The following is a 27349-nucleotide window of genomic DNA, read 5'->3' as shown; positions in this document are numbered from 1 at the left end:
TTTCCCCGCCAGTGCAATGGGCGGGCCTTCTAAGTCGAACGGTGGTCGGCACGCGCAGCCGCGTCCCCCAAGCCGAGGACCGGGAGCGCGGGAGTGAGCGCGGGTGATGGACGCGCGGGGAGCGCGACTGGCCGGCCCGCCCGCCGGGGCCTCCAGCGTCGCTGCTGCTCCCGCGCCGCGCACGCGCGCCGCCCCGCGCCCCGCGCCCCGCCCAGGTCAGGCTCTAGGTCTGGCGCGCGCCGGCGCGGGAGGCGGGAGGCGGGGGGCGGGAGGCGGGGGCGACGGACGCCGAGGGGGAGGGGCGGGCCCGGCCCGGCGCGGCTCGGCCCGCCCGAGCGCGGCTCCTGGAGCGCCCCGGGCCCGGCCCGGGCGGCGGCGGCGGCTCTAGCCCGTGGCCTCGGTGGCACTCGCGCACCGCGCCGCAGCCATGGCCCTGGTGACCCTGCAGCGCTCGCCCACGCCCAGCGCGGCCTCCTCCTCCGCCAGCAACAGCGAGGTGAGCCCCGGCCCCGGCCCGGCCGAGCAACCGCCGCGCCAGGCCTGGGCCGCGAGTGCGGGGGACAGGACACCGCGGCGGCGAGGGGCTGCTGCGAGCGGTCCGGGGCCTGCGGGGACGCCGCTGTACGACCCGCCTGGACAGCCGGACTCGAGTGACTGTGCGGGACACTGTGTGCGAAGTTGTGACCCCCGTCTGAGGGTGACTGTGGGACCCTGTATGCGGGTGTGACTCCTGTCTGGGGGTGACTGTATGTGCGGGTGTGACCCCCGACGGGGGGATGACTGTGCAGTGAAACTGTTCGGCTGTGACCCCTGCCTAGGGGTGACTGTGCAGACACTGTGTGTGTGACAGTGACCCCCGTCGGGGGGGTGACTGTGCGGGAGACTGGATGTGCGACAGGGAAGCTATGGGAGACGCCGGTTCTGAGATTTGTGACACTGTGGCTGGTCCAGTCTCTTTACGGCAGCCCCTGGCTGTGTGTATGTGAGACTGTATGTGACTTGCTGCATGTGACTCTGTGGCCAGTGTTCTGGAAACTGTGCCTGTGAGATGCTGTGAGAGAGGCCACCAGGGTGCCCCTGTGAATGTGTGAGATTGTTTCCCTGATGGCATGCCCCTGGAGTGCTGGCTCTTGGTGACAGTGACTGAGTGAGCTCAGGTCTTTGTGTGCAGCTGAGTCTGCCTTTTTGTAGTATCACTGGGGGCTGCATGTTTACGTGCATCTGGCTGTGTGGTAGAAGCTGATTCTGGGGTTTCCCTGGTTGCACAGATGCATTCTGGGGATGCATGGTTGCCCTGCACAGTTTTCTGTGGGACTGTGTGTGACTTGGCCTGTATGTGGCAGGCTCCTTGTTCTGGGGTCATTGGGAAATTGGTCCTCTGAGTCTACAGTTGGGCTAGACTTTGCTAGGCTGGGGCCTCAGCCCTCTATGCCGGTCACTGCTGCAGCTGCAGGACTAACCCTCTTGTCTCTGCTCTTGCTCACCTTCTCTTGGAGAACTGGTGAAGGCCTCTGGTTTAAACTTGTTTCTATGGCAAGACTGAGTGTTGGCTTGAAGACAGAGCAGCTGGAGGAGGAGACCGTGCACTGTTTGGAGAAGGCTGGAGGAGGAGGAGCCCTGCAGGCCCAGGAAGTGGCCCCTAGATTCAGGCCCCTTCTCTGTGGGGGAAGTTGACTGATAGCAAGGAAAGGAAAGGTTTGTGTGTGTCTGTGAGACAGAGATGCGGACCTCTGTTTGGTTGAGCAGCCCTGTCTTTCCCACCCGGTAGCTCTTTGGCTTGTTTTGCTAGGACTGGCAGGAACATTTTCAGAGTGGCTGCCCCCTCCTCGTGAGGAGAGGCCCCTAATGAGTTATCTTGTCTATGGAAGGAAGATTGTAATAGTTCCTCCCCTGCACGCTGAGAAAGAACACTGGTGGCCATTTGCCTGTAACCTAGAAGTGAGGCTGCAGTGGCTTCTGTCCTCCCCACAGAGACATCTGCTCTCCTATTATTGCTGTCTTGCTGTGGACAAGTACTTGTATGCACTTAATCTCATGTTTCCTTCTCAAAAACTCTGTGAGATGAGTGAAGAGTTCAGCTTTAGGAAGGTCCTCTTAGCCTGGGTCTCTGATTCTAAACCCCATACTCCCTGTGTTACTTACACCTGATCTATTCCTGTCTTAGACACATTTAAAAATTGTCATTACTTTTTAGCAGAGATAAAATTTACATACCATAAATTCACCATTTAAAGTATATAAGTCAGTGGTTTAGGATATTCTCAAGGTTGTGCAATCATTACCACGGTCTAATTCTAGAATATTTTCATCACCCCCACACCCCATTGCCATCACCCAGAGCCTTCCTCCCACCACCCCTGACCCCTGAACCGCTCTCACCAACTCTAGGCAACCACTAATGTACTTTGTGTCTCTATGGATTTGCCTATCTGAGCATTTCACATAAGTGGGATAATATAATCTGTGGTCTTTATTTATTTATTTTTATCCTCACTCGAGGACTTTTTTCCATTTTTTGTTCAGATAGAGTGGGAGGGAGACAGAGAGAGAGAGAGAGAAACATCGATGTGAAAGGGACACATTGAGTGGTTGCCACCCGAACGACCCAGCCAGGGCCAAGGACAAACTGCAACCAAGGTACTTGCCCTTAGCGGGAACCAAACCCGGATCTCTCTGGACCACAGGCCGACGCTCTAACCACTGAGCCAAACTGGCCAGGGCAGTGGTGGTCTTTTAAGTCTTTCACTTAAATCACGTTTTCAAGGCTCATCCATGTTGTACATTGTACCAGTACTTCATTCCTTTTAATTTCCATTTTATTGACGTACCACATTTTGTTGGACATTTGGGTTTTTTCCACTAGAGACATTTTAACTGATTATATAAAGCATTATTTTCACAAGATGCCAGTAACCTGATAAACATTGAATCAAACTCCAGCCAACTTTAGTCGCCCAGCAAGCCAGCTGAGACAGGGATGTTTCTTGGAAGGTGAGGCTTCCAGATGGGATGAGGCATGAAGAAGCAAGACAGAACCCAGAGCAAGTGCCTGCGTGCAGGCAAGAGATGTGGGCCAGGCCACTCTGCCTCTGGCCTGCCCTCAGGTTACTTGCTCTCTCTAGGCCTCGGCTCATTTAAAAGAGCTGAGTTCTCTGTTCTTTGACATATGGGGTTTCTTTCTTTGGGATATAACTGACCTTCCATTGCCTTTTATCCTGAGAATCACAGAGAGTGGAAATGGTCTTCAAGTATCTACCCCCAGAACACTTCCTCATTCATCAAAATTCTTCTTTAAGTGAGAGAGACTTAGGACAGCTGTTTCCTGACCCAGCCTGTCCTGCATGGCGTGGGAACTGAGGGAAATCACAGCCTGGCCAGCAGAACCATGTTCCTTGCTCTTTTAATTATCACCCCCGCCCCAATCTTTAATTATCTCATTTATGTCATTTTATGGTTAACTTTATCTCATTCCTTTGTGAGAACAGGTAGAAAGCAGGAGAATAACTAAGTCAATAATTTTCAGGAATGGATCATCACGTTGTTATTTTTGACAAACATTCAAGATGACTAATTTTCATGGGCAGATCTCCAGTCCATTTTAGGGGGTTGGATCAGGGTTTCCAACCCTGCTGACGCTAGGGCCTGAAAATTCTTGGTTGTGGGGGCTGTCTTGTGTATTGCAGGCTGTTTAGTAGCACTCTGTTTTCTACCCACTAGATGCCAGTAGCACCCTCCAAAAAAGGGCTCCAGACATTGTCCAGTGTCCCCTTTTGAGAAAAATTGCCCCTGGGTGAGAACCACTGGGTTAGACCCATCATTCTCTTCGAAGTTGGTGGTGGTGGTGGTGGGAATGGTTTTGTGTATGCCACTTCGGGACCGAATTGCACAGCCCTGTGGCCAGCAAAGCCCTCCTTGAGTTTCCACTTCTTCGGTACGGGGTAGAGCTTGCGAGAACTCAGTGGCCACCTGTGAGTGCCTCTGCATAATTCTATATATACCTTTACCTAATAGAATTAAGGGACTCCAGTGCCCTCTGACACGTGTCTCCTGTGGCCCAGGCCCCTCCCTGTATTAGCTCTTTACCCTTTCCCCATCGCTTTTGGCTTCGTCAGGTTGTAGAACCCTGTGGCCTGTGTCCCTTGCGGCCCAGGCCCCTCCCTACATGAGCTCTGCACCCTTTTCCCAATGCTGTCAGGTTTCTGTCCTCGATCAGCCTTGCATCTCTCCCAGCCATCACTGCTTTCCAGGTTTCTCTTTCCCATTCAATGGGCTCCTCTGTGTAACATACAAAACACGCCAAGTCCCAATGGTGCAGTTGTTTGAGAGAGAGAGAGAGAGAATATTCTCATTTCAGTTTTATCCTTGAAAAAGGAAAAAGAAAGAAAAATTGCAGTTGGGGTTTAAGTCATGGGTACTTTTAGAGCCTCCCCTCTTGGCCTTTTAACTCAGAAAATATTATATATCCCTTTCTTTCATTTGTATAAATAAACCAATTGCCTAGAAAGTTTTATATTCAACATTTAAGCCTTTTAGAGAACCACCAAGAGCTTTTCAGACCCACAGGCTGACAGCCTGATCCTGGCCACTTTCCATTGTGAAAGACTTGCCTGGAGTGGTTGGTGTTTTTCTTTTAACTCATCTATTGAGGCTAGAATAGTGTGGATCACTCAGCTATGGCCTACCTTGAAGGAGGAAACGGAGTCTCTTAAAACATAGCCCCCTCCCCTTAAAAAAGAAAAATAGGATAAGATCCAAACCCTCTGTCCCCGAAAGTTGAGAACTGAGTATTGAACAAGTGGGCTGAGCTACAATGCCAGATAGTGATGTTCAGTTACCAGATACCCGTCCACAATGCTGTCGAAGGAATGTGGGTAAACACTGGGAAACTTCTAAATTCCTCCATGAGAATGACTCAGAGGAATGGCGGAGCTGGCTTGGCAAGGAAAGGGTGCGGCAGTTTAGAAATAGCCAGGTTTCCTGGACATCTGTATCTTTTTCAGACACCAGAGCAGAAAATGTGAGGCTCATGTCAGAGGCTTGTTGCTAGTGCCATCTCTGGGGTGACATTCTCTTTCTTTCTCTGTAGTTGGAGGCTGGCAGCGATGAAGATCGGAAGTTAAACCTCAGGTAAGCAGGCTTGTAATTTTCCTTCTTAAGTCTTTCTTCTAAGCAGGTAAGAAACACTGTTGTTTTTCTCCAAAAGGGAGAATCCTCAAAAAAGAATACACCAGTTTTTTTTCAGTAGTGCCTTAAAAATTGCACATGTTTAATGATAAACAGCTTCGATAACATTATATAACGTTTAGAAAAGAAGGAAAATAATTGCCATTATTCTGCCACCCTTGCTTTACCCTTATGGGCATTTTTATATACTTTCTTTCAGATTTTACCCTTTGCTTTAAAAAAAAAAAAATCGTGTAATATGCTCTCGCATTTCTGTCCTGCTTTCGGTAAGATCTTTCTTTTAGGTAAGGACATTGCTGATTTGAAACAGACATTCATCCCCCCACGTTTATTAATTCAAGGTGTTTTTGTTGTTGTTTTTTTGGGGGGGTGCTTGTGAGAAATCTTTAGCTATGCTCATTAAAAAAAAAAATTTCTGAAGTTGTAGTCCTCAGTTGCTATATTCAATAGTAGACACCAAAGTATTTTTGTTTTTCTTTGCCCAAAATGAAGGCTCTTTCCCTTTGGGTATTTTACGGGTATACAGAAGATTTAGCACTTCATTATATAATGTGTTTCTCAGTGCCAAGGAACCAATCTGAAACTCTGACTCTTACAGTTTAAAAAAGTCAACAGTTTTGGGGACATTGTCCTTTAAAAAAAAAAAAATGCTGGTTTCATCTTGTGAGGAGGAGGAAAATTAATTGGAAAAGGAAATATGTGTTCAGAAACTGGGGTCAGGCATTCATCACCGGGAGCAGGATGTTCCCCTGCTTAAACTCCACTGCAACATGCAGAGGTAGTGGGAATGTGCTAGGCCTGTTTTTGAAGTTTCTGTGTGTTTGAGAGAAGGGAGGGAAAATGCTTTAATCGTGGTACACATGATTTCTAAAGATCATTTGTGTGCAGGGAAACAATAGCCTGCAAAAATCAAAGCGATGTCATATTTCATTCTCTGGGCCCTCGTTTTAATGTTATGCTCGAGAAAGGACCAGTGACAATGACAAATTTACTCTTACACCTGGTGCTTTGGTTACTCAGGTTCTCAGCCAGGGCTGGAAGACTGAAATCGGCCACCTTCCCAAGTGGGGGCAGTAACGGGCCACATTACAGAGCACACTGGTGAGTGGCTCTGCTTAGAGGCAGGGAGGGGAGAAGAGGAAGTGTGGTCCTTGGAGGCTGTGTGGGGGCAGAACTGGGAGCTGGGCTGATCCCTGTGACCACTGTGTGGGGCCCTCCCAGCAGGCACCTGCGTCCCTTCCCCGCCTCCCTCCAGCTCTTACCTGGCGGTGGAATCTCTTCCACCCTTTGACCCTCATTCCTTTCCTTTAGGGCTCTGGCCCAGGACACAGATCTTTCACTTGGATTGCCTTTGAGGCAAAGAACTATTTTTGGTTTTCTTTAATTGGCTGATGGCATAGTGTTTTTTTGTTTTGTTTTTTTATCCTCACCCGAGGACATTTTCCCCATTTTTTGTTCAGATAGAGTGGGAGGGAGAGAGAGAGAGAGAGAAAGAGAGAGAAACATCGACGTGAAAGGGACACATTGAGTGGCCACCACCTGCACGACCAACCAGGGCTGGGGACAAACTGCAACCGAGGTACGCGCCCTTAGCAGGAACCGAACCCAGTCTCTCTGGACCGAAGGCCGACGCTCCAACCGCTGAGCCAAACTGGCCAGGGCTAGCATCGTGTTCTGAAATGTTTTCAGTTAAGAACTTACAAATAGCAGTGATATGAAAATGTGTATTTGCCCTTCTGGCCAATGTGTATTTGCCCCCTTCTCTTCACAGTTGGGAGCTGGAGAGGACCTTGCAAGGGAAGGAAGTGCCGTGCCGACAGCTCTCTATATTGCCGTATTTAATCCCACACAATCCTATGCAGCGGGCGGGAGGGGGAGGCGTATTTCCCCAGTTTACAGGTGAGGAACCTGAGGCCCAAGGTTGTATGTGAGACGTACTGTATCTGAAGTGAGGCCTCTGGTGCCTCTGACACCTGAGTGTATCATACTGCTCTGCCTTTTGAGACCAGCTCAGTTGAATCAGCTGTCTCAGGCGTACAGGTGAGGGAACTTGCCTAAGGTCACCCAGGTGTTAGAAGCAGCACCAAGGCCAGAACTGAGGACCACCACTGACTTGTGGGGGTGCCTCCCAGGATGTCAGATCACTCTGATAACCACTTGAGTTCCTCCTCGTCGCTCTCAGCAGGTCCTCAAGGCCACTGTGAACTCTAGGAGACCCTGGGCTGGAGTTGGGGACCTGGCTCTGAGCTTGTCCTTTCAGGTTCCTCTTTCAGTCCCTCTTTGTCACCTTGACATTTCACTCCCCTTTTAGGCAGAGGACACCAACCTGCTTTCTGACCCTTCCTGCCCAACAAGGAACGTTCTGGTGTCCTGGTTTAAGCTTCGTCTGAAACTTATTCACATCGTGTATTGATTTGCATGTTCAGGCTTCTCTCTAAGCCTCTCCTAGGAAAAAAATGTATGGAATAGTCAGTTGGTTTTGCTTTTTTTTTGGAGGGAGGATAGTCAGGGAGAGCAGATTTCTCTTTGCTTCAAATTGAGGCTGAAGGTAAACGGACATGTTTTAGTTTCTAAAGGACGTGGGTAAGGGAGACAAACTGGGGACAACAGGGTATTTCTCTCTCCCTTTCTCTCCTGTCTTTCTGCCCTTCACTGGTGGTATCATCTCTGGGTCACCCCCTCTTGCACGTGCTGTTTTTCAGTTTCTCCCTGCTCCCGGACTGTGCTCTTTCCTAAGCCGATTCCATTTTCCATGGCCGCGGTCCTCACAGCCAGGTCAGGGCTCCCACCCCAGCGGGCTGCTGCTCCCCTCTCTGAGAGGAGACAGGCCAGCTCTTGGTTTCTCCGTCTGTTCCAGGTACCACACCTGCCTGGTGGGGCAGGTTCGTGTGCTTTCGTGTTGTCCCCGACTCTTGGTGCTTCCCTTAGTGACAGGGCCTTAGTTCCCTGCCTGCACATACATTTCACCAGTTTAAATATAGTAACTTAGTTTTGAGCCTGCAGTAAATTGCGCACATGTATGAGAAAGAGCAAGGTGTAGAGGGGAAAGACGTGGGGTTCGGGGTCTGGCTCTTGCACTGGCAGCTGAGTTCCTCCACCTCAGTGCATTACTACACTCTGTGGGTCTCAGTCATTCATCTGTAAGACAGAAATAAACTACAACCTTTCAGTTGTCAGTCGTTTGAATGGGCAGATTATCATCAGGCGTGAGTCAGGTCCAGGTGGGCTTGGAGAGAGGCTGCTGCGTTTGGTCTTCACAAGGTGTTGCTCATCTCAGTGTCAGTTCGCAGCGTCGAATTAGAGGGACCGGCTCCCTGCAGGTATGGTGCCTGCTGTTGTCACACTGGGCCGGCCCTGAGAGGGCCACCTCTGTGCACGCTCTCTGACCTGGAGCAGCCTGCCTCTTTTACCTGTGAAACGCAGCTAGTGATGCACGCTCGCAGAATCAGTGTTGTAATTCAGAGTTTCTCTGAAGGCCTTCTGGAAAATGTCTCAGGAACTGATCATCATCTGCCCAGAACGCAGAGCAGTGTAGAGCCCGTTCTGCTCCTGTCCCCGGCTCTCTGCGTGTGCAGACCGCTGCCAGCCTCCTGCAATACCCTTTGGAAGCTGTGCTGTTCAGACTGTGGGAATTGGTGAGCAGATGGCCCTGCTGGCAGCGGCTTCTGGCTCCCTCGCCATCCTGGGAGCTGCCTCAGCCTGGCATGAGATATAAGTGGTTGTGTGCCAGGCAAGGCCCCAGGAGAGAATATGGTTGTGTTGTCTCCAGCGTGTGGATCAGGAATGAATGTTTTTTTTTTCCAGTGTTTCCAAATCAAGCGCATGAAAATGTTCATTAGCGTTCTTTTGATTTTTTTCATGCCTGGCCAAGCAGCTGTTTGGGCCAGAGAAGCAGCAGGATTTAGTCTTCTCTGTTTTATCTGGTTTCCGTGGTAAACTGTAAAGTCTCTCGCACCTCCGTCTTTTCCTCCGTGCTCCCTTCCCTTTTTGGTCTTGCCCTGGAATTCCCCAGAGGACCCCATTCTCCTTATGACCTTTTGAAGTGTGCCTTTGCCCTCTCTTCCTCCCCCATAGCATCAGGGTGGGGTGGAGGTTGGCATGTCCTTGCTCCACGGACCATGCTTCCTCATCTCCAAGTGGTGCCTCCTCTCTCACGCCTGTCCACCCTCGGGGGTTCCTTTCTGCCTTTCTTGGCACATTCTCAGCCTGGACTTTATCATCCCTGATGATAATCTGCCCAGTTAAGGTCTGCCAAGAGGTGTCAGGCATCCGCTGCCCCCAGGCTCTCTGCAGCAGGTTGCTATTTCAGTGAGCTGTTGCTGTGTAACAAGTTACACCACCACCAACTCCGGGGTCCGAAACAATGTCTGGTTATTATCTCACGGTTTCCATGGGTCAGGAATCTGGACACGGTGTAGCTGGGTCCTCTGCGTAGGGTCTCATGTGGCTACAGTCAAGATGTTGGCCAGTCCTAGGGTCTCATCCAAGGCTGGGGTCCGCTTCCAAAGTCACAGTGGTTCTTGGCAGAATTCATTCTCTTTCACCTGTAGAAGCCAGGGCAGCTTGCTTCTCCAAGGCCGGCAGGAGGAACCGCCGCCACGGGGTTCTGGAACTGAACGCCATCACGGGAGTGACCATCCATCACCTTTCCCAGACAGGGTCACCTAATTAAGGGAGCAGCTCTCCCATCGTGTCCCCTGGTCCCACAGCAGTCAGGATAGGGACTCACTCGGGGTGCCTGCACCAGGGCCTGGGTTCTTGGGCCACCTCGAAATTCTACCCACCAGTCTCAATCTGGGGGAGTTCTTGAGATACCCCTGTCCAGTGCAGAGAAAGCAGTTATGTAACTGAACAGGTTTCCATTCAGTGTTACAGAAGTAGCAGGCATGTATGATGTGAACTCGGGGATGTTCAGTCTTCGTGGGAAGAGGCCAGGAGCATCAGGACCCCACGGGGATTGATCACCAAGCCGGCGACCACTGTGTTCTCTACTCAGCACCCCACACCTTGGTCCTCATCCGGAGGTGTGTCATCTCTTGGATTCGCACCTACTTTGAATATTTTGGCCTCTGAAATACCATCTCCACTGACCCTTAAACATGTTTTCCCTGAGCCTTGGTCTTAGGGAGAAATAGGCCTGGGTTTGGCTCCAACCTCTGTCATCCTGTCACCTCAGCTGGCTGTTGTATGACCTCAGGCAGGCCTCAGTGTCCAGTGGGCAGAATCATGCACAGCTTGTAGGTTGCTGTCAGAATTAAATACGATCATTGCAGGAATCTCTTCTCCCACAGTAGACATTCAACAAGCGCCCCCTCTCTGCACCTCCTTCCGGGCCCAGCTTCTGCAGGGGGTGATTCTTAACTTCTGTTTTCTTCCCACTGGCATTTTTCTCTTTAGTATTTCTTTGGGACTTGGGCCTTGCTTTGTAGTGTTAAGGGCACCTGCCGCCTAGATCACATGCCCACCACAAGGACAGGCCTTCCTGGCCTCTACCCTCAAAGCACCTGGTATGCCCTGGATGGGCCACCGAAGTCTTGTGAATTGGTTATCTGCATTCTGTTTCACACTGAGGAACCCTAAGTGGTCTGGGACAACATATGGGAGCAAAGGAAAGATACTTTTCCTGCAATTTCCCTGTGCGGTTTGGCACCATTAGATCAGTCTCAATACCACTCTGTCCTGGTTTGTCTGCTTATGAGTCATTCATTCAACAAACATTTATTGAGCACCTACTGTGAGCCAAGCACTGTTCTAGGAGCTGGTAATATAGCAGGGGACAAAACAAACCCTGCCCTTGTGGCTGACATTCTGTGGGGGAGACAAGACAGTAAGAATAAACAAGTACATTAAGTGTGTCAGTAGGTGCTAAGGAGGGAAGTAATGCAGGATCGGAGGACCTGGGAGTGAACGCTTCAAACATGCGCTATTCTGTGAGTCGCCTTGTGTGCCTGATTTCATCTAGTCCATGCAAAATTCCATTCTCAATGAGAAGATAAAGCCTCAGAGAGGTAACTGGCCCAATTTCATTCAGTAGAAAGTGGCAGAGCCGAGACCTTCATGCTTTATGTGTCTTTAACTCCAAAACCTGTGCTCTTAATCCCTAAATTCAAGAGCCATCTCTACTAACCCTCCTCCCAGTTTCAGATCTCTCACCGGGGGCAGAGTGGAGTTAATGAGTTCGTCCCAAGAACTGGCTTTGCAATCCACTCAGCTTGAACTCTAGTGGTCCCACTGTGAGATGTGTGCTTTAGGTAAGTCCTGTCACATGACTTCCTTGACCTCTACTTAGAGCAAGAATCATCTATATCCCCCTTCCCATACCTCTGGGCAGAGCACCCTGGGAATAATAATGCCAGCTGTTCATTGGGTGCCTGGGGTTGCAAGCACTGCATTTGGAACTTTGTGCACTTGGTCATGTTTTGTCTTCCCAGAGGCCTGGAAAGTGGGTGCCGGCCTCATTGGAGGAAACTATAGTTCAGAGAGGCCAGTGAGATGCCAGAACCAGGGTTTGAACACAGGGCATTGTGACTCAAACATCCATGTCTCTTCCTTTCCGATCTGGTTCCTCATAGGAGGCATGCAAATTTGTGTTCATCTCATCCCTTCCTGTCCCCAACCCCACGGCTTCATAGGCAGTGGCCTTCCATTGACTCCGAATTTTCAATATTGGACTACACACACTTTTAAAATTCTGGGGCCATTATACAGTTTTGCTGTTACTTTCAGTTTAACTCAGGTATTATTCCTGGTAGTTTGTTGGAACATTTGATTTTAAAATCAGAATTTGCCTTCGGTATGCATTAAATATTTTTGTTGTTGGGATATTGCCCTAGAGTGGGGACGAAAGGAAACAGAAGCAAAGAGTTAATTTGATTCTGTTGAAACTTAATTAACTTTATTATTAAGGTTAACTTAAAATGAATTTTGCTCAGAGTAGTAGGTTTCATTAAACTTTTCAAATACTAATACTCAGGCTTCAAAAGTGTGCTGTGGGGCCTCTGTCTCATTCTTCCCACACACTTAGCTTACCAGGGGAGTGTGCACACAACAGGAATGCTCGTGCCGCTCTTCATTGGTGACAGTGACCACCCTCCTAGTAAATGAAACAACTCGGTGAGAGAGAGTCAGAAAGCCTAGGTTCTGTCCTGAAATGTGTCCTCTGCTGTGCAACCTTAGGCAAGTTGCTAAATGTCTCTGGGCCCCTATTTCCTCCTTTGTAAAGTGAAGAGACAGATGAGATGATGGCTTCCAAATCCAAGAATAAGAGGCCTCAGACCCACCAGTCTAGTTCTGTGTTACATTGTACTTCTAATCATGCATGGTAGATTTGGAACATACTGTCAAGGATTTCTCCTTTATTCCCACACTAAGAGCAAGGTCAGGCATTTGTGGGGTGTCTAGCCAGGTCCTTGTTATGATCTGACCCTGAGACGGAGCAAACCCGTTGACTACTGAGAAGAAGTGGACCTTCTGCGTGGACCCACCTCGTCGGGCACAACTTGCCCTCCGGAGCAGGACCACGTGCACAGTAGTGGCCACTTAGAGAGAAGGGCTCCGCCTCCAGAGCTCGTCTTTGGCATATGTCGTGCTGCGGGAAGACCTCTGGATCTGGACGGCTTATTAGAAAATTCCTAAGGCGAGGAGGACATCTAAACGAGTCATTCTGCTTCAAGGAAGGCTGCAGTAAGAAAACAGGATTAATCAAAATAGGATTAATCAAAATAAGGAGGTGTCCTCTTCAAGATGAACTGAGTGATTGGGCCAGGGACGGGGGCAAGACCGTGAGTCTGGCCCGTGGGGCTCCCACTGGGGTGGGTGGTAAGTACTGTTGGTGGCCCCAATGGTGGAGGTGATGTGCTGATGAGACCACCCAGCTGGCCTGCCTCTGGGTGTGGCCTCGAGCATCTCAGTGAGATGGGTGACAGCTGTGTGAATTACAAAGGTCACACTGCTAGCCTGTGGCTGGACAGAGCAGGGCCCCTGGGTGGGTATTGGCTCTACCACCTGACCACCTGCATGGCTGTGACCTTGGGCCAGCCACCTGCCCTCCCTGAAATTGAGGGTCTTGTATTGTGAGCAGTGCCAAGTCCTCGCCTGATACCTGCCTGACACGAGGTCCTGTTGTTATTTTCATTGACGGTGATGAGAGTCCCCCCTGCCACCCTTCCTGACCAGCTTCTCCTCCATGGGTGGACTCAAGGCCATTTCCCCATGAAGGTCAAAAGGTCAACCAAGTGGAAGCTCAGAGGAAAAACAACCAATGCTTGACCTATTTCCCTCCAAGTTCTACTGAACTTTGTACCAGACTTTCATCGTGTCTTATATTTTTATTTTTACAGATTTTTTTTCATGAATGGCTACTTTCAAAGCTATTTTTAAAAAGACTTTTGTTTCAAAGAAGGTTGTCGGAGGTCCCGTTAGGAAAGGGTTGGTGTTTCCCGCCAGGGGGGCCACCCTGTGCTGGCAGAAGGAATCCCAGGCAGGGCTTGCACATGCCAAGAGTTCTCAGGGCGTCTCCCCAAACCTGGGCCCGGTCAGAATTCCCACAAGGGAGGGGACCGTAGGTACGGTTCTGAGAGAATCAGGCCAGCAGCCACTCCTGGAAATCACTCGTCACTTCCACAATGTCCAGACCCACCTGTTCTCTTCCGGGTCTGTTGCAAGTGAAGTTTGGGAGTGGCTCTTCAGGGCTGGGGTTGAGCGAGAGGGCTCCCCAAGGCAGCTGCTCCCCAAGCCCGGGCGCTCCCGGGCAGGCCCCGCCACGTGCCGTAGGAGGGAGGAGCAATATGGTAATGGGGGCAGTTCTTATTTAACTGTATGCTTTATGATTAGTTTAGCCAATGTAAATGTGGGGCCTGCGTATGTGCCGGTTCTGTGCTGAATGCTGGGGACTCCACGCAACGTTAAAAAGGAGTCTTGACCTCCGGAGGCAGCGTGAGCCATGTCTGCCGTGGCTCTGCTGGACAGGGATTTGAAACAACTTAAAAATTCATAGAAACAATGTATTTTAAAATTAGAAAAGTGGGACAGGGAGAAAGGGGAAATGAAGATGAAGTCAAGGAAGGTTTTTATGTGGGACGTAAGGCATAATGTTGCTACAGTTACCAGAGTTTGGCTACCAATCTGACTTAGAGCTTCCTAGGAGTCAAGACAAAGGGAGAAACAAGGTCAGTTGCTTGATTCATGGTGTCCTTAAAATACTGCCAGGTCAGTACTTCTGAAGAACAGTTCTTGATAGACACCCTGATAATCCTGATAAATTGTGGGTGTTCATACGGAAACCCAAGTGAGAGGGGTGGACAGTCAGGGTGTGGGCTCTGAGGCCCACAGAGAGCGCTGATACTGTGTGCCCATCCCGCCAATTAACCTGGGTATTTGTGGTCCTGAGAGGTGAAGTCAGCTGCAGTGCTCAGTGCCAAGGCTGGTCGCCCCAAACATTGAAAACAGGATGCTGAGTCACATCCTGCAGGCCTGCAGCATCCTGACTTTGCGTGCCCTTCACAATGGGAGGCGCGCATGGGCAGGCTGGCCCCTCGCTGTTCCAAAGTATGGTCTCAGAGCAGGAAAATGTTAAAATTAGGTCTTACATGGGCTAGAGCTGTGTGTGTGTGAGGTCCACAAAATCTGGACAGATGTACACCAGGAGGAGCTGGGAGAGCAGAGCATCCCGTCGTTTTCCACTGCCTAGTGCACGAGTCAAGGCTGCCGCCACTCCGGAAAACGCGAAGAGGGGAAGTAGCCCTAAGGCAGGGAGAGCTCTCCGTTGGTGAGGGAGAAAGTGTCCAAGATGGAAGGAGAAAACCAGGAAGTAGGACAGTGACAATGACCAGCGAAATGATCTTAATCCCGCCTTGCTCTACGCTCCTGATTGTGTTAGGTCTGAATTGTTGGGGAAAGAAAAGGACTTTTTTGATGCTGTGTTTCCCGAGGTGTGATCAGCACAGGTGCCATGCTGCAGAGCCAGGTGCCTGGTTCCTCTCCTGGCTTCTCCTCGTCTTGGCTGTGTGAGCTTGGCAAGAGACATCACCTCTCTGAGCCTCAGTGTCCCTGGGTATAATATGCAGATGGATGCTGAGCATTTGGTGAGGTAGTATGTATAAAGCGCTTAGCCTGGCACTCAGCACAGATGTTCGTTACCAGTGTTACATTCACCGAGCGTGCACTATCTTCTGGGCTCTGAGAGGGGTCTGGAGAAGGAGAAGTCATAGCCTGGGTCTCAGGACACCGAGGTGATGTGGAGAACTTAGTTGTGTTGTTTGAAGCACTTGGTTGCCAAGAGGACTCAACCACCGGGTGACTGTGACTCCACTTAGGGCATTGACTTGTGACTCTTCCTTGTCCAGTTCATCCTGTGCGTGGTGAGCGCTCACAGCTCCAGCTTCTCAGGGATTACGAAGGTGAGTTAGTCATGAAATGACTAAGAACGTGCCGTGAGACTGGAGAGGAGGACATACTCCTTTATGGGTATTTACTTAGAATCTACTGTGTCTCATACAGGGAAGGAGATTTTGAAAATTGTGTGTGTCCTGGCCAAGTCCCACTGTGAAGTTAAAGTACACTGACATGAAGACCACTTCACCACCAGTTAGTAGGTACATCGGTCTAGGAGCAGTCTGGGAACAGGGGCTTGGGCTCCTGTGACTTCACCTCTTAGCCTCAGGTTCCTTACCTGCAAAATGAGAGACGGTGCTATGACATGCTGAAAGGGAAGAGCCAGTGGCTTGTGGCCAGGGTGGGGAGGGAGAAGGCGTGGAGCTGAAAGGTTGGCATGACCTGGGGAGGCAATGAGAGAGGGAGAAGGCTGTGAATAGAGACCCAGAGAAGAAGAGTTTATGAGGACAATGGCATAGGTAGGGATAGAGCAGAGAATGGAGTATGGGAGAAACAGTGTGAAAGGTAATACAAGGAAGGTTTTTAGGACAGAGTCCTTTTTCCAATTGTATTATAAGCTCCTTGAGGTCAGGGGGTGTCAGATGAATGACATTTAGGGTAGCAACCTCTAAGGGCTAATTGTGGCTACTGTAGAAAGCCAGCACAAGATGATGACTCCATAGAGGCCACATCTTGAAAGTCCTGGAGCTGGGAAGTAATGTAACAAGAGCGGTGGTTAGGACCTGTGCAGAGTGGGTTACAGGCCAGAGGCCCCTGCGCTGATTCTCATTAGCCTCGAGCTCCTGGAGCAATGCTGGCCTGTTCCAGGGCTGCCAGCCATGCGTGGCTGTTTAAAACTTAATTTAACTGAAGTTAAGTAAAATGACACATTCAGGCTCTCCTCCTGGGAGTATGCCCAAACCTTTCCCCTCTCCCTTGCCCCTTCCCCACAAGGTGCAGTACCATTACCTTCCTCACTCCCATGCTTAAGTACTGACTGAGGTTGCTTAAGAGAGAGAGAGAGAGAAAAGAGCCCAGCTGGTGAGAGAGAGAGAGAAAAGCCCAGCTGGTGTGGCTCAGTGGTTGAGCATCAACCTGTGCACCAAGAGGTCACCAGTTTGATTCCCGTCAGGACACACGCCCCGGTTGTGGGCCCAATCCCTGGTGTGGGGCATGCAGGAGGCAGCCAGTTGATGTTCTCTCTCATTGATGTTTCTATCTCTCTGTCTCTCTCCCTTTCTCTCTAAAAATCAATAAAGAAAAAAATAAAAATAAAAAAGACAAATTATTTTACTGGTCACATTTACTACATTTTTTTTTTTTATCCTTACCCGAGGACATTTTTGTATTTTTTTGTTCAGGTAGAGTGGGAGGGAGGGAGGGAGGAAGAGACAGAGAGAAAGAGAGAGAGAAAGATTGACATGAAAGGGACACATTGAGTGGTTGCCACCCACACAACCCAACCAGGGCCGGGGACAAACTGCAACTGAGGTATGTGCCCTTAGCGGGAACCGAACCCGGGTCTCTTTGGACCACAGGCCGAGGCTCTAACTGCTGAGCAAAACCGGCCAGGGCTCACTTACTACATTTTAAGTGTTGAGTAGGCACCCATGGCTAGTGGCGATCACATTGGAGGGCACAGGTAGAAAACGTCCATTTTATTGGCCAGCACTGCCGTGCAGGGACATTGGGTACTGAGCACAGAGCCGGGTACACAGTGCGCCCCGTGGATGTTGCATGGCTCCCAGTGGTGAGAAGGGCAGAACAGGAGTGGTGACTAAGGGACTGGGAAGGAAGGGGGCCCTGGAAAGGTTAGGCGGTGGCGACTGATGAATATGGGATGGGGCTGCATACCAAAGAAAGGACTAAGAACCTGGGATGGTGGAGATAATCCATTCTTGGAATTTTTGAGTTGTTTTGAAAACATTTCCTCTGTGTGCCTGTTATTTCTGGCCAGCTAGATTGTCTCTGCTGCCACTGCGCTTCCTGCACAGTACCCTAACCAAGGGCACCTCGATCCTGGTATACCAGATGTACAGAGCAACATGGCGCTAGTTCTGGCTTCTGTAGGCGGGGCCTGAGGGCACTTGTAGGGCCATCAAGGAATTGTCCTAAGGTTTATCCGGCCAACTCAAAACACATCATTTGCTGTCTTATTTATGCAGTGGGAAAAATCCTGCTTTTGTGAGCTTGCTAGTATATTCAGCTGCTTGCTCCTACCCATTGGTATGAAGGAAAGCTGTGTCGCTGGCTTCAGAGAACGTCTCTCACTGTCTGAAATACTTCTGGACATTCCTTCTGTCTGAGAGAAGCCTACGCCTTCGAGCCAAACAATACATGGCCCAGCAGCAAAGACATTTGTAATGCCCTGCCAGCATTTCTTGCCTGTGACCCCATTCCCTAAGCATAATGCCCTGCAGAGCTGGAATTTCCCTGGTCTCAACATTAAGTGTTTAAAGGAGCAAACTGGGAGCCCTAGCTGGTAGGTGTGTCAGGTGAGTTTCTTGTTTTCTTATGCTCTGAGGAATGGTCTTTGGAACATGCGCTGCCAGACTGTACTGTGGAGCACACAATACAAAACAAGGCCTTGGTACAACTCAGGGTCTTTGTAACTTGAACGTGAATTCAAAATGAGAGGAGAACCTGTGGGAGAGCAATGGAAGGAATCTTCTGTCTCCCCCTGCAGCCTTCTTAGCCTTCTCCAGATAGTCTTCCATCTCCTTTACAGATTCATAAACTTCACTCTGCTAGGAATGGGGTTCTGTATCTGTCTAAACCATCATTAGTAGTGGTTGCTGCAGGTCAGACCGTCCTGCCCTCTGACCTAGGGATTCTGCAGGAAGAGTACCGAACTTAGAGCCTCTCAGTCCACTTCTGCCCTTGTTAGCCATATGACCACAGATAAGTTCATTTCTCTTCTCTGTCTTGGTTCTTTCATTAGAACAGATGGGGAACGCCCAACCCATGGGCCACATAAGGCCCGCGAAATCAATACCAGCTAATATCACACACCTCACCAAATTAGACTGACCAAATAGAGCAGGCTAATTTTTAAGTTGACAATTTTGTATGGCCTGCAAATGATGTTATAAATATCCAAATGGCCCTTGGCAGAAAAAAGGTTCCCTACCTCTGCAGAAGAATGAAAACTCATTCTTGTAAGAATTACAAGCAAAAATGTAGGAGCAAGCCCTCTATAAACTATAAAGCACCGTTCATATTGAAGGTATCATTTTTACTTACTGAAAACAAAACTCATTGAGTGTGTATGGTGTACCAGATGTTCAGGTGCTGAGAACATCTTAGGTTGACAACTTGATGGCTCAACCAGAAGCCCAAGGTTTGGTTCTTAGCTTTGCGTGTCCTGAAACTTGAATTTATTACCACACTCAGGGATGATCAAGTTCTCCAAGAAACCAATTCATACTAACCAAAGTGATAAGAAACTGACTTATAAACCAGAATAGATATTTATGAATGCAGGGGCCTTTTACAAATCCTCCTCTGTTCACTATAGGGGAGGTGCAACAATCTTCCAACTTTCCTGCTCCCCTCTTCACTGTTCATTGAACCTTCGAAGCCCAGATTGGGGTTGTTTCTTCCAGGGAGATCTCCCTGAACCCCCAGGCAAGGCATCTTTTGTGTGTGTGCACATGTGCGTGCAAGCCTGTGTGCTCCTGCAGAACTCTGTATGTTCCTCTACTATTTACTGTCCTGTGTCTGTGTGACCCACTAGAATGTCATGTTGCTCAAGGGCAGGAACCATGTCTGTCTCATTTCTGAATGCCCAGGGCTGAGCACTGAGCAGATGCAGTAGATATTTGTGTGTCTAAGTGGAATGAACAGAACCTCCTGTTGGGAGTGTTCATCGATACCCACCTTCACATCTTCCCCTATTTTCCGGACTTACCATCACATCCAAGTGCAATCAAGGGTTAATTCTATCCACAAAAAGGTAGCTCAGTTTGTATCAACCAGTCCAATCCATTTGGGACCCTTTTCAGAGCCTGTGCTTTAGGCTCACATTCTCCAATTCTGTGTAAGACACAGTGTCAGAAGTCCTAAAATCGTACCTTTGAAGTAACTCCCTATTTCCTCATCAATAAAGCGAGCATAACAATGCTGGCTCAGTCTACCTGGAAGAGTTTCTGGAAGATCAGATCAGTTGACATTAGCTCGAGTGCTCTGTAAACAGCAGAGCTTATCAGAGGTCTGATCTGTGGTTATTATTGTCATTTCATATCATTACAATGCAGGGCTGCCTTTCAAGGGCAGGGACACTTGTGACTCTGAAAGTATTTGGTTGAAGATGGGCCCTCACGCTTACCTGCCAACCTGTTCTGCTGCTTCCAAGGAGGGTATTATTTTGTTTTTTGACCTGGCATGACCTCCTTCATTGTACCTAATTGTGTTCCTCTCCTGAGTGGACTGTGCGTGATTAGCAGTGGTATCTTTCAGCAGTAGAAAACATTTATCGTGCACCTACTATGTGGAAGGGATTTTAATGAGGCCTGGGGGAGACACAGTTTCCTCTGTCTTCTGCTACTGTGAGATTCGGGGGTTCTCGGTCCTGGCTGTGTGTCAGCAGCACCTCTGGACCCTCTGAAAAGCAGCTGCTCCAGACTTACTGCAGACCTTTTGGATTAGAATCAGTTAAGGACTGGCCTGGGCATGAATATGTTTTAGAAGTTTCTTTGGTTCTTCAGATGGATAGCCAGAGGTGGAAATTGGGGCATGAACATAATTTTCTCTAGTGTGGTGTTGCTACACTTCTTAGTTCTGTTTTTCAAGGAGTTAAGTTTCTAAGTGGCCTGGCACACACCCAAACCACCCAAACATATACCGTTCCCTTAAAAGAGGATCATTACCTTTGCCCCAGTGGACACTTGGGCAGGCTTGGCTTAGCACTGTACTTCTTAGTCTGCAAATATTTTTGCTATTTGAATGAATAAATAGAATCTTGTAAGTGAATATCAGAACATACATGTAGTAGAACATAAATTACAACCCAGACCAGTGTATTTTGTTTTCTTAAACTTCGATGTGTACCAGACTCACTAAGGGAGTTGGTTAAAAATGAGGTTGCCCTCGCTGTCCCTGGAGACTATTTCAGGAGTTTGACTGGCTTCCTGAAGTTATCATAGGAAGAAAACTATGCCTGCCCCTCAGAGCTGTGGGAGCTAGACGCCTTGGCATAGCTAAGTGCCTGGTACAGCCTCTGCCGTGTGGCAGGTGCTTGGTAATGACAGTGCTGTTGATGAGAAGCAGTTCTGTGCCACCCACGGAACTCTGCAGGATCCCCATCCAGTCTGGAAGGGTCGAATGACCCTTGGTGGTTGTGGGCAGGGTGATTGGGGTGGTCCCGCAAGCCTTCTGCTTGTCCCCAGGGCTGGTGGAAGAACTCCAACACCGAGGCTTCTCTTCCTGAGGTCCTGTTTTCTTGCACAGTTCCTTCTCTCTGTTTCCTGCAAACGATGCTTCCACGTGCTGGGGACAAGCACTGAAGACCAGTCGTGTTCTGACCTCGCAGTGACTTGTGCTTTAGTGGAACCAAAGCAGCTGCACTGCAGTTAGCCGTCTGGACGGGTAGGGACGATGGGCATTCCAAGGGCCAAGAAGGTGGGTGTGGGACAGACATACTTGGGTTTAGTCCCATCTGGTAAAGATGTATGCTCCTGGGCAAGCTGTATCCTCAGCTGCAAAATAAGAATTGTAGTATGCGTTTCACTTAATCCTTTGGTGAGGATTTGGGAGCTGGGGGAAGCTTCCAGATAAGACCTTCCTCAGTTATTTCCTTTCTTAGGGTATGTATCCCATTCTGCCCTGTATTATGGTTATTTGTATCCTTACTTTATTTCACCGGCTGAAAGAAGCGCTGAAAACAGACAGCTCCTGGCTGGCTGCTGCCGGGTGTGTTTCAGGGTCCTGGGCCAGGCCCTCAACGACCTGGGCTTGCTTTGCCTTTGCAGCCTGTCCTGTCCTGAGCACCCGGCATGCAGGTGTCAAAGCTCCTCAGTGTGCGCACGTGGAGTCTCCTCTTCTTGAAACGCCCCCTCCCCAGACTTGCCTCCTCAAGTAGCAATTAGCTTGACTGAAGAATTTCCAGAATGTAAGCGTGCTTCTGAAAGTGCCAAGTAACTGTGGCAGCTGCCCACAGTCGCTGTCGGGTGAATGGATGGTGTTTTGATAGAAATCCTTCAATATGTCGATGGCAGCAAGCAAGGGGTCCTGGTCGCTCGGGGTCTGTGACCGGGCGGCCAGCTGTTTGCCCTCACGATTTCTAGTACACACCCTCTTGCATGTTGCTGAGGCCTAAACAGCCGTGGGAGGAAAGTGATTAGGGGAACTTCAGCTGCTTTGCTCCCTCTGAATGGCCCTCTTTCATCAGCATGTGCAGGGACAAGGGCCTTTTTCTTCAGCCCAAATATCAGGGGAAGACGAGGGTTCCACAAGAGCCATTTGCTCTCTGGGTGGGAGCATCCTCTGAGGCCGAGGGCTCCTTGCTGAAGGACCAGCCTCTTCCTCACCTTTCTGCTTTCTCCGAGCGAGTGGAGGGCGGGAGCCCGGGGTCCTTCAACATGTGACCACAGCAGTCATGAACCTTTTTTATTTTACCGACTTCTACGTCTCCCTTCAGCCACCACCTTACTTCTGCCCTTCAGAGGTTTCCAGTTAGTACGTATCACCACCGCCGGTCTCTGTTTTCCTGCCCCGTCTCGGTGTCTGGGTGCCTGGCTGTTGATGCTCTGAGGCCTGGGGGTTTCTGAGGAGCAGCGATTGAGGTTTCCTCTCTGTCTGCAGTGCCGGGTAGAAAGTTGCCGCTCGTGTCGTCTTCTGGAGCAGCAGGAACCGGAGTCTGAGGACATGCTTGTCCTGTGGACATAACAGCCTGGAGGATGGGGGTGGGGGAGGGCTGACTTTGTTTTTTTAATTCAAGATTTTTTCTTACAGCGACGGAGGAAAACAGTTCAGTTTTGTGTCTGGGTCTGACCTCTGGAACCTGAGTCACCCTTTTCAGGACCCCCGTATATCTGAGGAGATGGCTGGTTTTCTGTAGCTGGGGTGGGTGGTTTGTGGTTTTGTCCTTCTTTCCCGAGTACCTAGGAGAGTGTGTGTGCCATTGCCAGAGTGGATCTGTTAAAGGGCCTCCTTCCCCAGGTGGGCGCCTTGAGACCAATGGGTCTGGGGATGGGCCTCCGGTGGTAAGCCTGGCGGAGAGAGCCCCATGGAGCCCTGGCAGCAAAAATAGCCTTCACTTCGGCCACCCAGAGGGCACGTGAGGCTCTGGGCCTGCAGTGAGCTCAGAACAGAAGACGGAAACAGGGTCACAAAGAATATCTGCGTCTTGTTGTTATGAATCCTGTGACTGCCCCTGCTCTGTGCCCTCTTGGCCTCGGGAGTCATCGTGTGCGGTCATCCTCGCGCTGAGTCCTCTCACTGTCCCCCCAGGCGCAGGGCGATGGCACAGACTTGCAACGATGTGTTCTCTGGGCTGCCCCACCGCTTCCAGTCTCACTCTTTCCGCCCGGGAGGAGGACAGAGACAAAGTGTTCCAGGACCCATCCCTGCGGCTCCCCGACTTCATGTGTAGACGGGAGGCCCTGGCTCTGCATCCGTCTCAGGAACCCTGAGGAACAACTGGCCTTGTCAGTGATCACGGGATAAAACCAGCCTATTCTTCTGCATTGTTCCCCGTTTTTTCCAAAGGAAGTGCAAGGGAAACCAAGGGGAATTTTTGCCCATGATTTCTAAGGCAAAGGTCACTGTTAATGGCTGGCTGTTTCCAGAGTGCTTGGGTTTCTGGTCAGTATGGATTTTTGTTTTTCTTTCTTTTCTTTTTTTTTAAACTCACGAACAAAAGAGGCTGATGTTGCCTTGCAAAAATTTTCCCTAGCTTCTTCGAGGAACCGGTTGTGAAGTTTCATGGGTTTTGGAGTCCCTTGGGCAGCTCTCTCAGATTTTGCTAAGAATAAGTAGTATGTGATCTGTGTCTAAAACAGAATAGTTCGGAAAACAAACGTGGTTGTGAAATTTTAAGGAAAGAGAAGGCAACAAGTTTGAAGGGTAGAAGAGTGTTGGGTGATTCTGCCGCCTGCTAAAATAAGATAGCCTGGATTTCAAGTTGGTCAGATGGGTGCTAAAGAGCTTCTTGCCTTCGTGGGCGAGAGCGAGACAGCAAAGAGAGGATGCTTCTCATTTCTTCCATTATTTATCATCCTGGGCTCCTCGGCACTTGTAACTTGCAGCACAAGTATATGACTAATAGGTGGGAAGAATGGCTTGGCGGTACAGTCGTGAGCATAAATAAAGAAGTGATGTAAAGCACTGGTGTTACGAAATCTGCAAAGCCAGTTATCAGTAATTCAAAGGCCCAAATAAGAGAGGCAGAACTCGGCCTTATTACTTGATATCTGAGCAGTCCCTATTTTTAGCATAGGAATCCAACCCAGGAAAACCAGCAGATTTGATTGTGGACTTACATTCTAGAAGATAACCATTTTTCTGATTCCAGGGTTTGCTGACTTACTTGCTCGTTTGTGTGGTGAGTTTTCTTAGCACCTAGAGTTACATATTAGACTTAACCTAGTTTTCTATTCCAGGATTAGAACGTTTAACTACTCACGTTAGATGTCTGGGGCAAAGGTGATCTTGCTTTTTTTATGTTACGGAAGACGTTGTTGTGTTTCTATCAGGAATTGATTTGTTCTCTGTTAAAACAAACAAAAAAAAGTGCTGGGTTTTCTTAGAGATTTTCTCTCCAAATCATTTATATGTTAATTGGTTGCTCAAAAGAGAATTGATGGTTTTTACAGTTTCCTAAAATTTAAGCTGTGATCTTCTTTCACAAAATTAATAAAAATAAAGTGCTTTTTCCATTGTAACATGTAGTGTATGTTTTCTATTACTTTGAAAATAAAAAACATAATCATTTTTAAAAGTTAATTTTTGCTCAGTGTAGCAGATTTAGAAGATACTAAGAGGTAGGAAGAAGATTATCATAGATAGTCCAACCCATCAAAAAACACTGTTAATAATTTTGGTGTATTTTATGGGTAGTTTTCAGAGTTGATGATATTTTTGGATAATTGGTAGTAATTAATAGATAATACAGTCAGTCACTTTATACAGTCTAAATTTCTGCACAAGCTAAAGATTTTTTTGAAGTGTTTGGAAATCTTGAAAAAATTTAATTTTTAAATTTTTTTTTATCCTCAGCTGAGGACATTTTTCCATTTTTTTGTTCAGATAGAGCGGGAAAGAGAGAGAGGGAGAGGGAGACAGAGAGAGAGAGAGAGAAACATCAACGTGAAATGGACACATTGAGTGGCTGTCACCCACACGACCCAACCAGGGCCGGAGACAAACTGCAACCGAGGTACATGCCCTTGGCGGGAACCGAACCCGGGTCTCTCTGGACCACAGGCCGACGTTCTAACCGCTGAGCCAAACCGGCTAGGGCTTGAAAAAATTTTAATTGCAAACTTTTAAGTTATAGGTTGAATGTAAATATTGTTGGTAATTAAAATAACAGGACCGAAGGTTCATTCTACTGAGAAATTCATTGGGTTGACTTGAGGTTGTCTGCAGCATTAGTGGATGCAGCAGCCTTGACTCAGTTAAATCACAGGTCAATAGTCACTCATTTTCTTAACACATTGTTGACTGCTCACAAGCTAACTCGTGTTTTCATGCTCAAACGTTGACCGCTCCCAAGTTAACTTGTAAAGAAGTTTCTCGGTCTGTTGATATTGATGGGATAAACGAAAGAAATCACATTGGAGGGATTACTGGTCAACAGACCCTTTGGTTGAAGTTCCAATATTTCCTAAAACTATGAGCAGAATGAGGTTCAAGCAAATTCTCACATTTTTCCATCTTAGTGATAATTCACAAAATACATCTAATGAAGACAGACTGTATAAAATTAGGCCTCTTTTGGATTACTTTCTTCTAAAATTTCAGTCTTTGTATGTACCTAAGCAGGAGTTACCCCTACACGAAAGCACAGTGAAACCAGATATATTTGCAAAACATGTTGGTACCATTACACGTAGGTGATTGCTATACGGTATAGCACAGCAATAAAAATTACTAAAATTATAATATGTGTAAAATATAGTATGTAGCAGATATGTACAGAGTTTTATTTAAATTCATTATGTATAAATAAAGTTTATTCATTATGTATAAATAAACTGAAGTTTATTTAGATTGTTTCACTTTCATACTCAGTTATGAAAAAATACCTGATGACTTGAGATAAGTTCTGCGTAAAATTGCCGGTCAACAATGTGATGCAAACATATAGCGAAAGTGTACTTTCCTCTTCCTTGTATTCCGTAAAGGGAAGGCACCAAGAAGCAGTGAAGTTGTTCAAAGTCATGGAGTTAGAAACAGAGATCAACAGCAAGACTATGAAAAATTCACCAAGTGAATCACCCTGTCCTAACAGAGAGTCAGTCCCTATTTTTGGAAGATGTTGTATTACAGTGAGATCCCCTTAGTATTCTGCAGGAAAGGGCTCTTGGCTCTGTAGAGCGCACGTAGACCTTGGGTGTTTTAGCAGAAGCATGTTTCATTGTGCACAGTCTCCAGCAGCAAGCTTGTAGCAAAGGTCTGGGAAGACGGTTACATGAACATTTTCTAAAAGCTGTTTTATCCCACTTGAATTTTATATGCTGTTTGTCCACACTCCAGCATCTCTTCGGCAGCATGTCTTTGCCCATTTTCCTCTCTGAGTTTCCAGCCTAACTGTGCTCTGGTTTTATTCTTCCCAGCTTAAGTGAGAGCTTTTTCATGGTGAAAGGAGCAGCCCTCTTCTTACAACAGGGAAACAGCCCTCAAGGCCAGCGAAGTCTCCAGCACCCCCACAAACATGCAGGTAATTTGTTGTTCTCACATTGGTGCTCATTTTCTGTGCTGCTAGAGGAACCTTCCATTCCTGGGGTGAGCTGTTTGTTGGTTTTCGAGGCCTGAGAAATAGTGGGACCAGGTTTGTAACGACTGGCACAGGTAGAAGTCCTTTCGTGAGCAGGCAGGTGCATGTTGGCCAGTGGCACTGGGAGCAGGTGACCCTTTGGACAGTTCATGTCTACCTAACAAGGAAGGCAGTCAGCAGCGCTTGGTTTGGATGTAAAGATTTCCCACTCAGTTTATCACTTAACTGCATATTTTAAATTGCAGTATGACTTTTTAAACAAATGTACCAGTACACATTATGTTATGTCAGGTGTTGTCCCCTTGAAAACAGCCACCTTGAGGAGCTGTATACCTGGTAGTCTGGGGGTGCTGTCATTTCTCTGAACATTTGGAAAACTCTCATGTAGAGAATTTCTTTCTTTTTTTCTCTCATTCTCTACAACCCACTGTTCCTCAACAGTTAATACTAAAAGAAAAAGTTTTTCTGTACATATATATATATTTTTTTTTTATCCTCACCCGAGGACATTTTTCCATTTTTTTGTTCAGATAGAGCGGGAGGGAGAGAGAGGAAGAGAGAGAGAGAGAAACATCGATGTGAAGGGACACATCGAGTGGCTGCCACCCACACGACCAACCAGGGCCGGGGACAAACTGCAACCGAGGTACGTGCCCTTAGCAGGAACCGAACCCGGGTCTCTCTGTACCGCAGGCCGACGCTCCAACCGCTGAGCCAAACCGGCCAGGGCTAAAAGAAAAAGTTTTTATAAAAGGCAGTGGAATGAAAAAATAGTAATTATTAAACATTGCCAATACCATCCAGAAAGAAACAAAATTTAGTGCACATCTGACATGAGCAGCTGATAGCCTGCCT

The 27349-nt window shown here is 48.4% G+C and overlaps 1 protein-coding gene across 3 annotated transcripts in view; it reads left to right on the top strand.

The window, feature by feature from the left end:
* Nucleotides 1–427: 427 nt before the first annotated feature.
* Nucleotides 428–27349, top strand: part of SSH1 (slingshot protein phosphatase 1) — a 55656-nt gene continuing 28734 nt past the window's right edge. The window contains exons 1-4 of one of the 3 annotated variants that reach the window (XM_036276184.1): nucleotides 467–496; nucleotides 5087–5127; nucleotides 23005–23358; nucleotides 26334–26437. In XM_036276184.1, the coding sequence (XP_036132077.1) occupies nucleotides 23297–23358; nucleotides 26334–26437 (166 nt within the window). In that variant the 5' untranslated portion in view covers nucleotides 467–496; nucleotides 5087–5127; nucleotides 23005–23296. Of the gene's footprint in view, nucleotides 497–5086; nucleotides 5128–17410; nucleotides 18051–23004; nucleotides 23359–26333; nucleotides 26438–27349 lie in introns of those variants that run through there. The other 2 variants (XM_036276183.1, XM_036276185.1) reach the window with 2 other exon arrangements.

The sequence above is a fragment of the Molossus molossus genome, unplaced genomic scaffold, assembly GCF_014108415.1.
Source record: "Molossus molossus isolate mMolMol1 unplaced genomic scaffold, mMolMol1.p scaffold_m16_p_22, whole genome shotgun sequence".
Classification (NCBI taxonomy): domain Eukaryota; kingdom Metazoa; phylum Chordata; class Mammalia; order Chiroptera; family Molossidae; genus Molossus; species Molossus molossus.
This window is presented reverse-complemented; position numbering and strand designations above follow the sequence as displayed.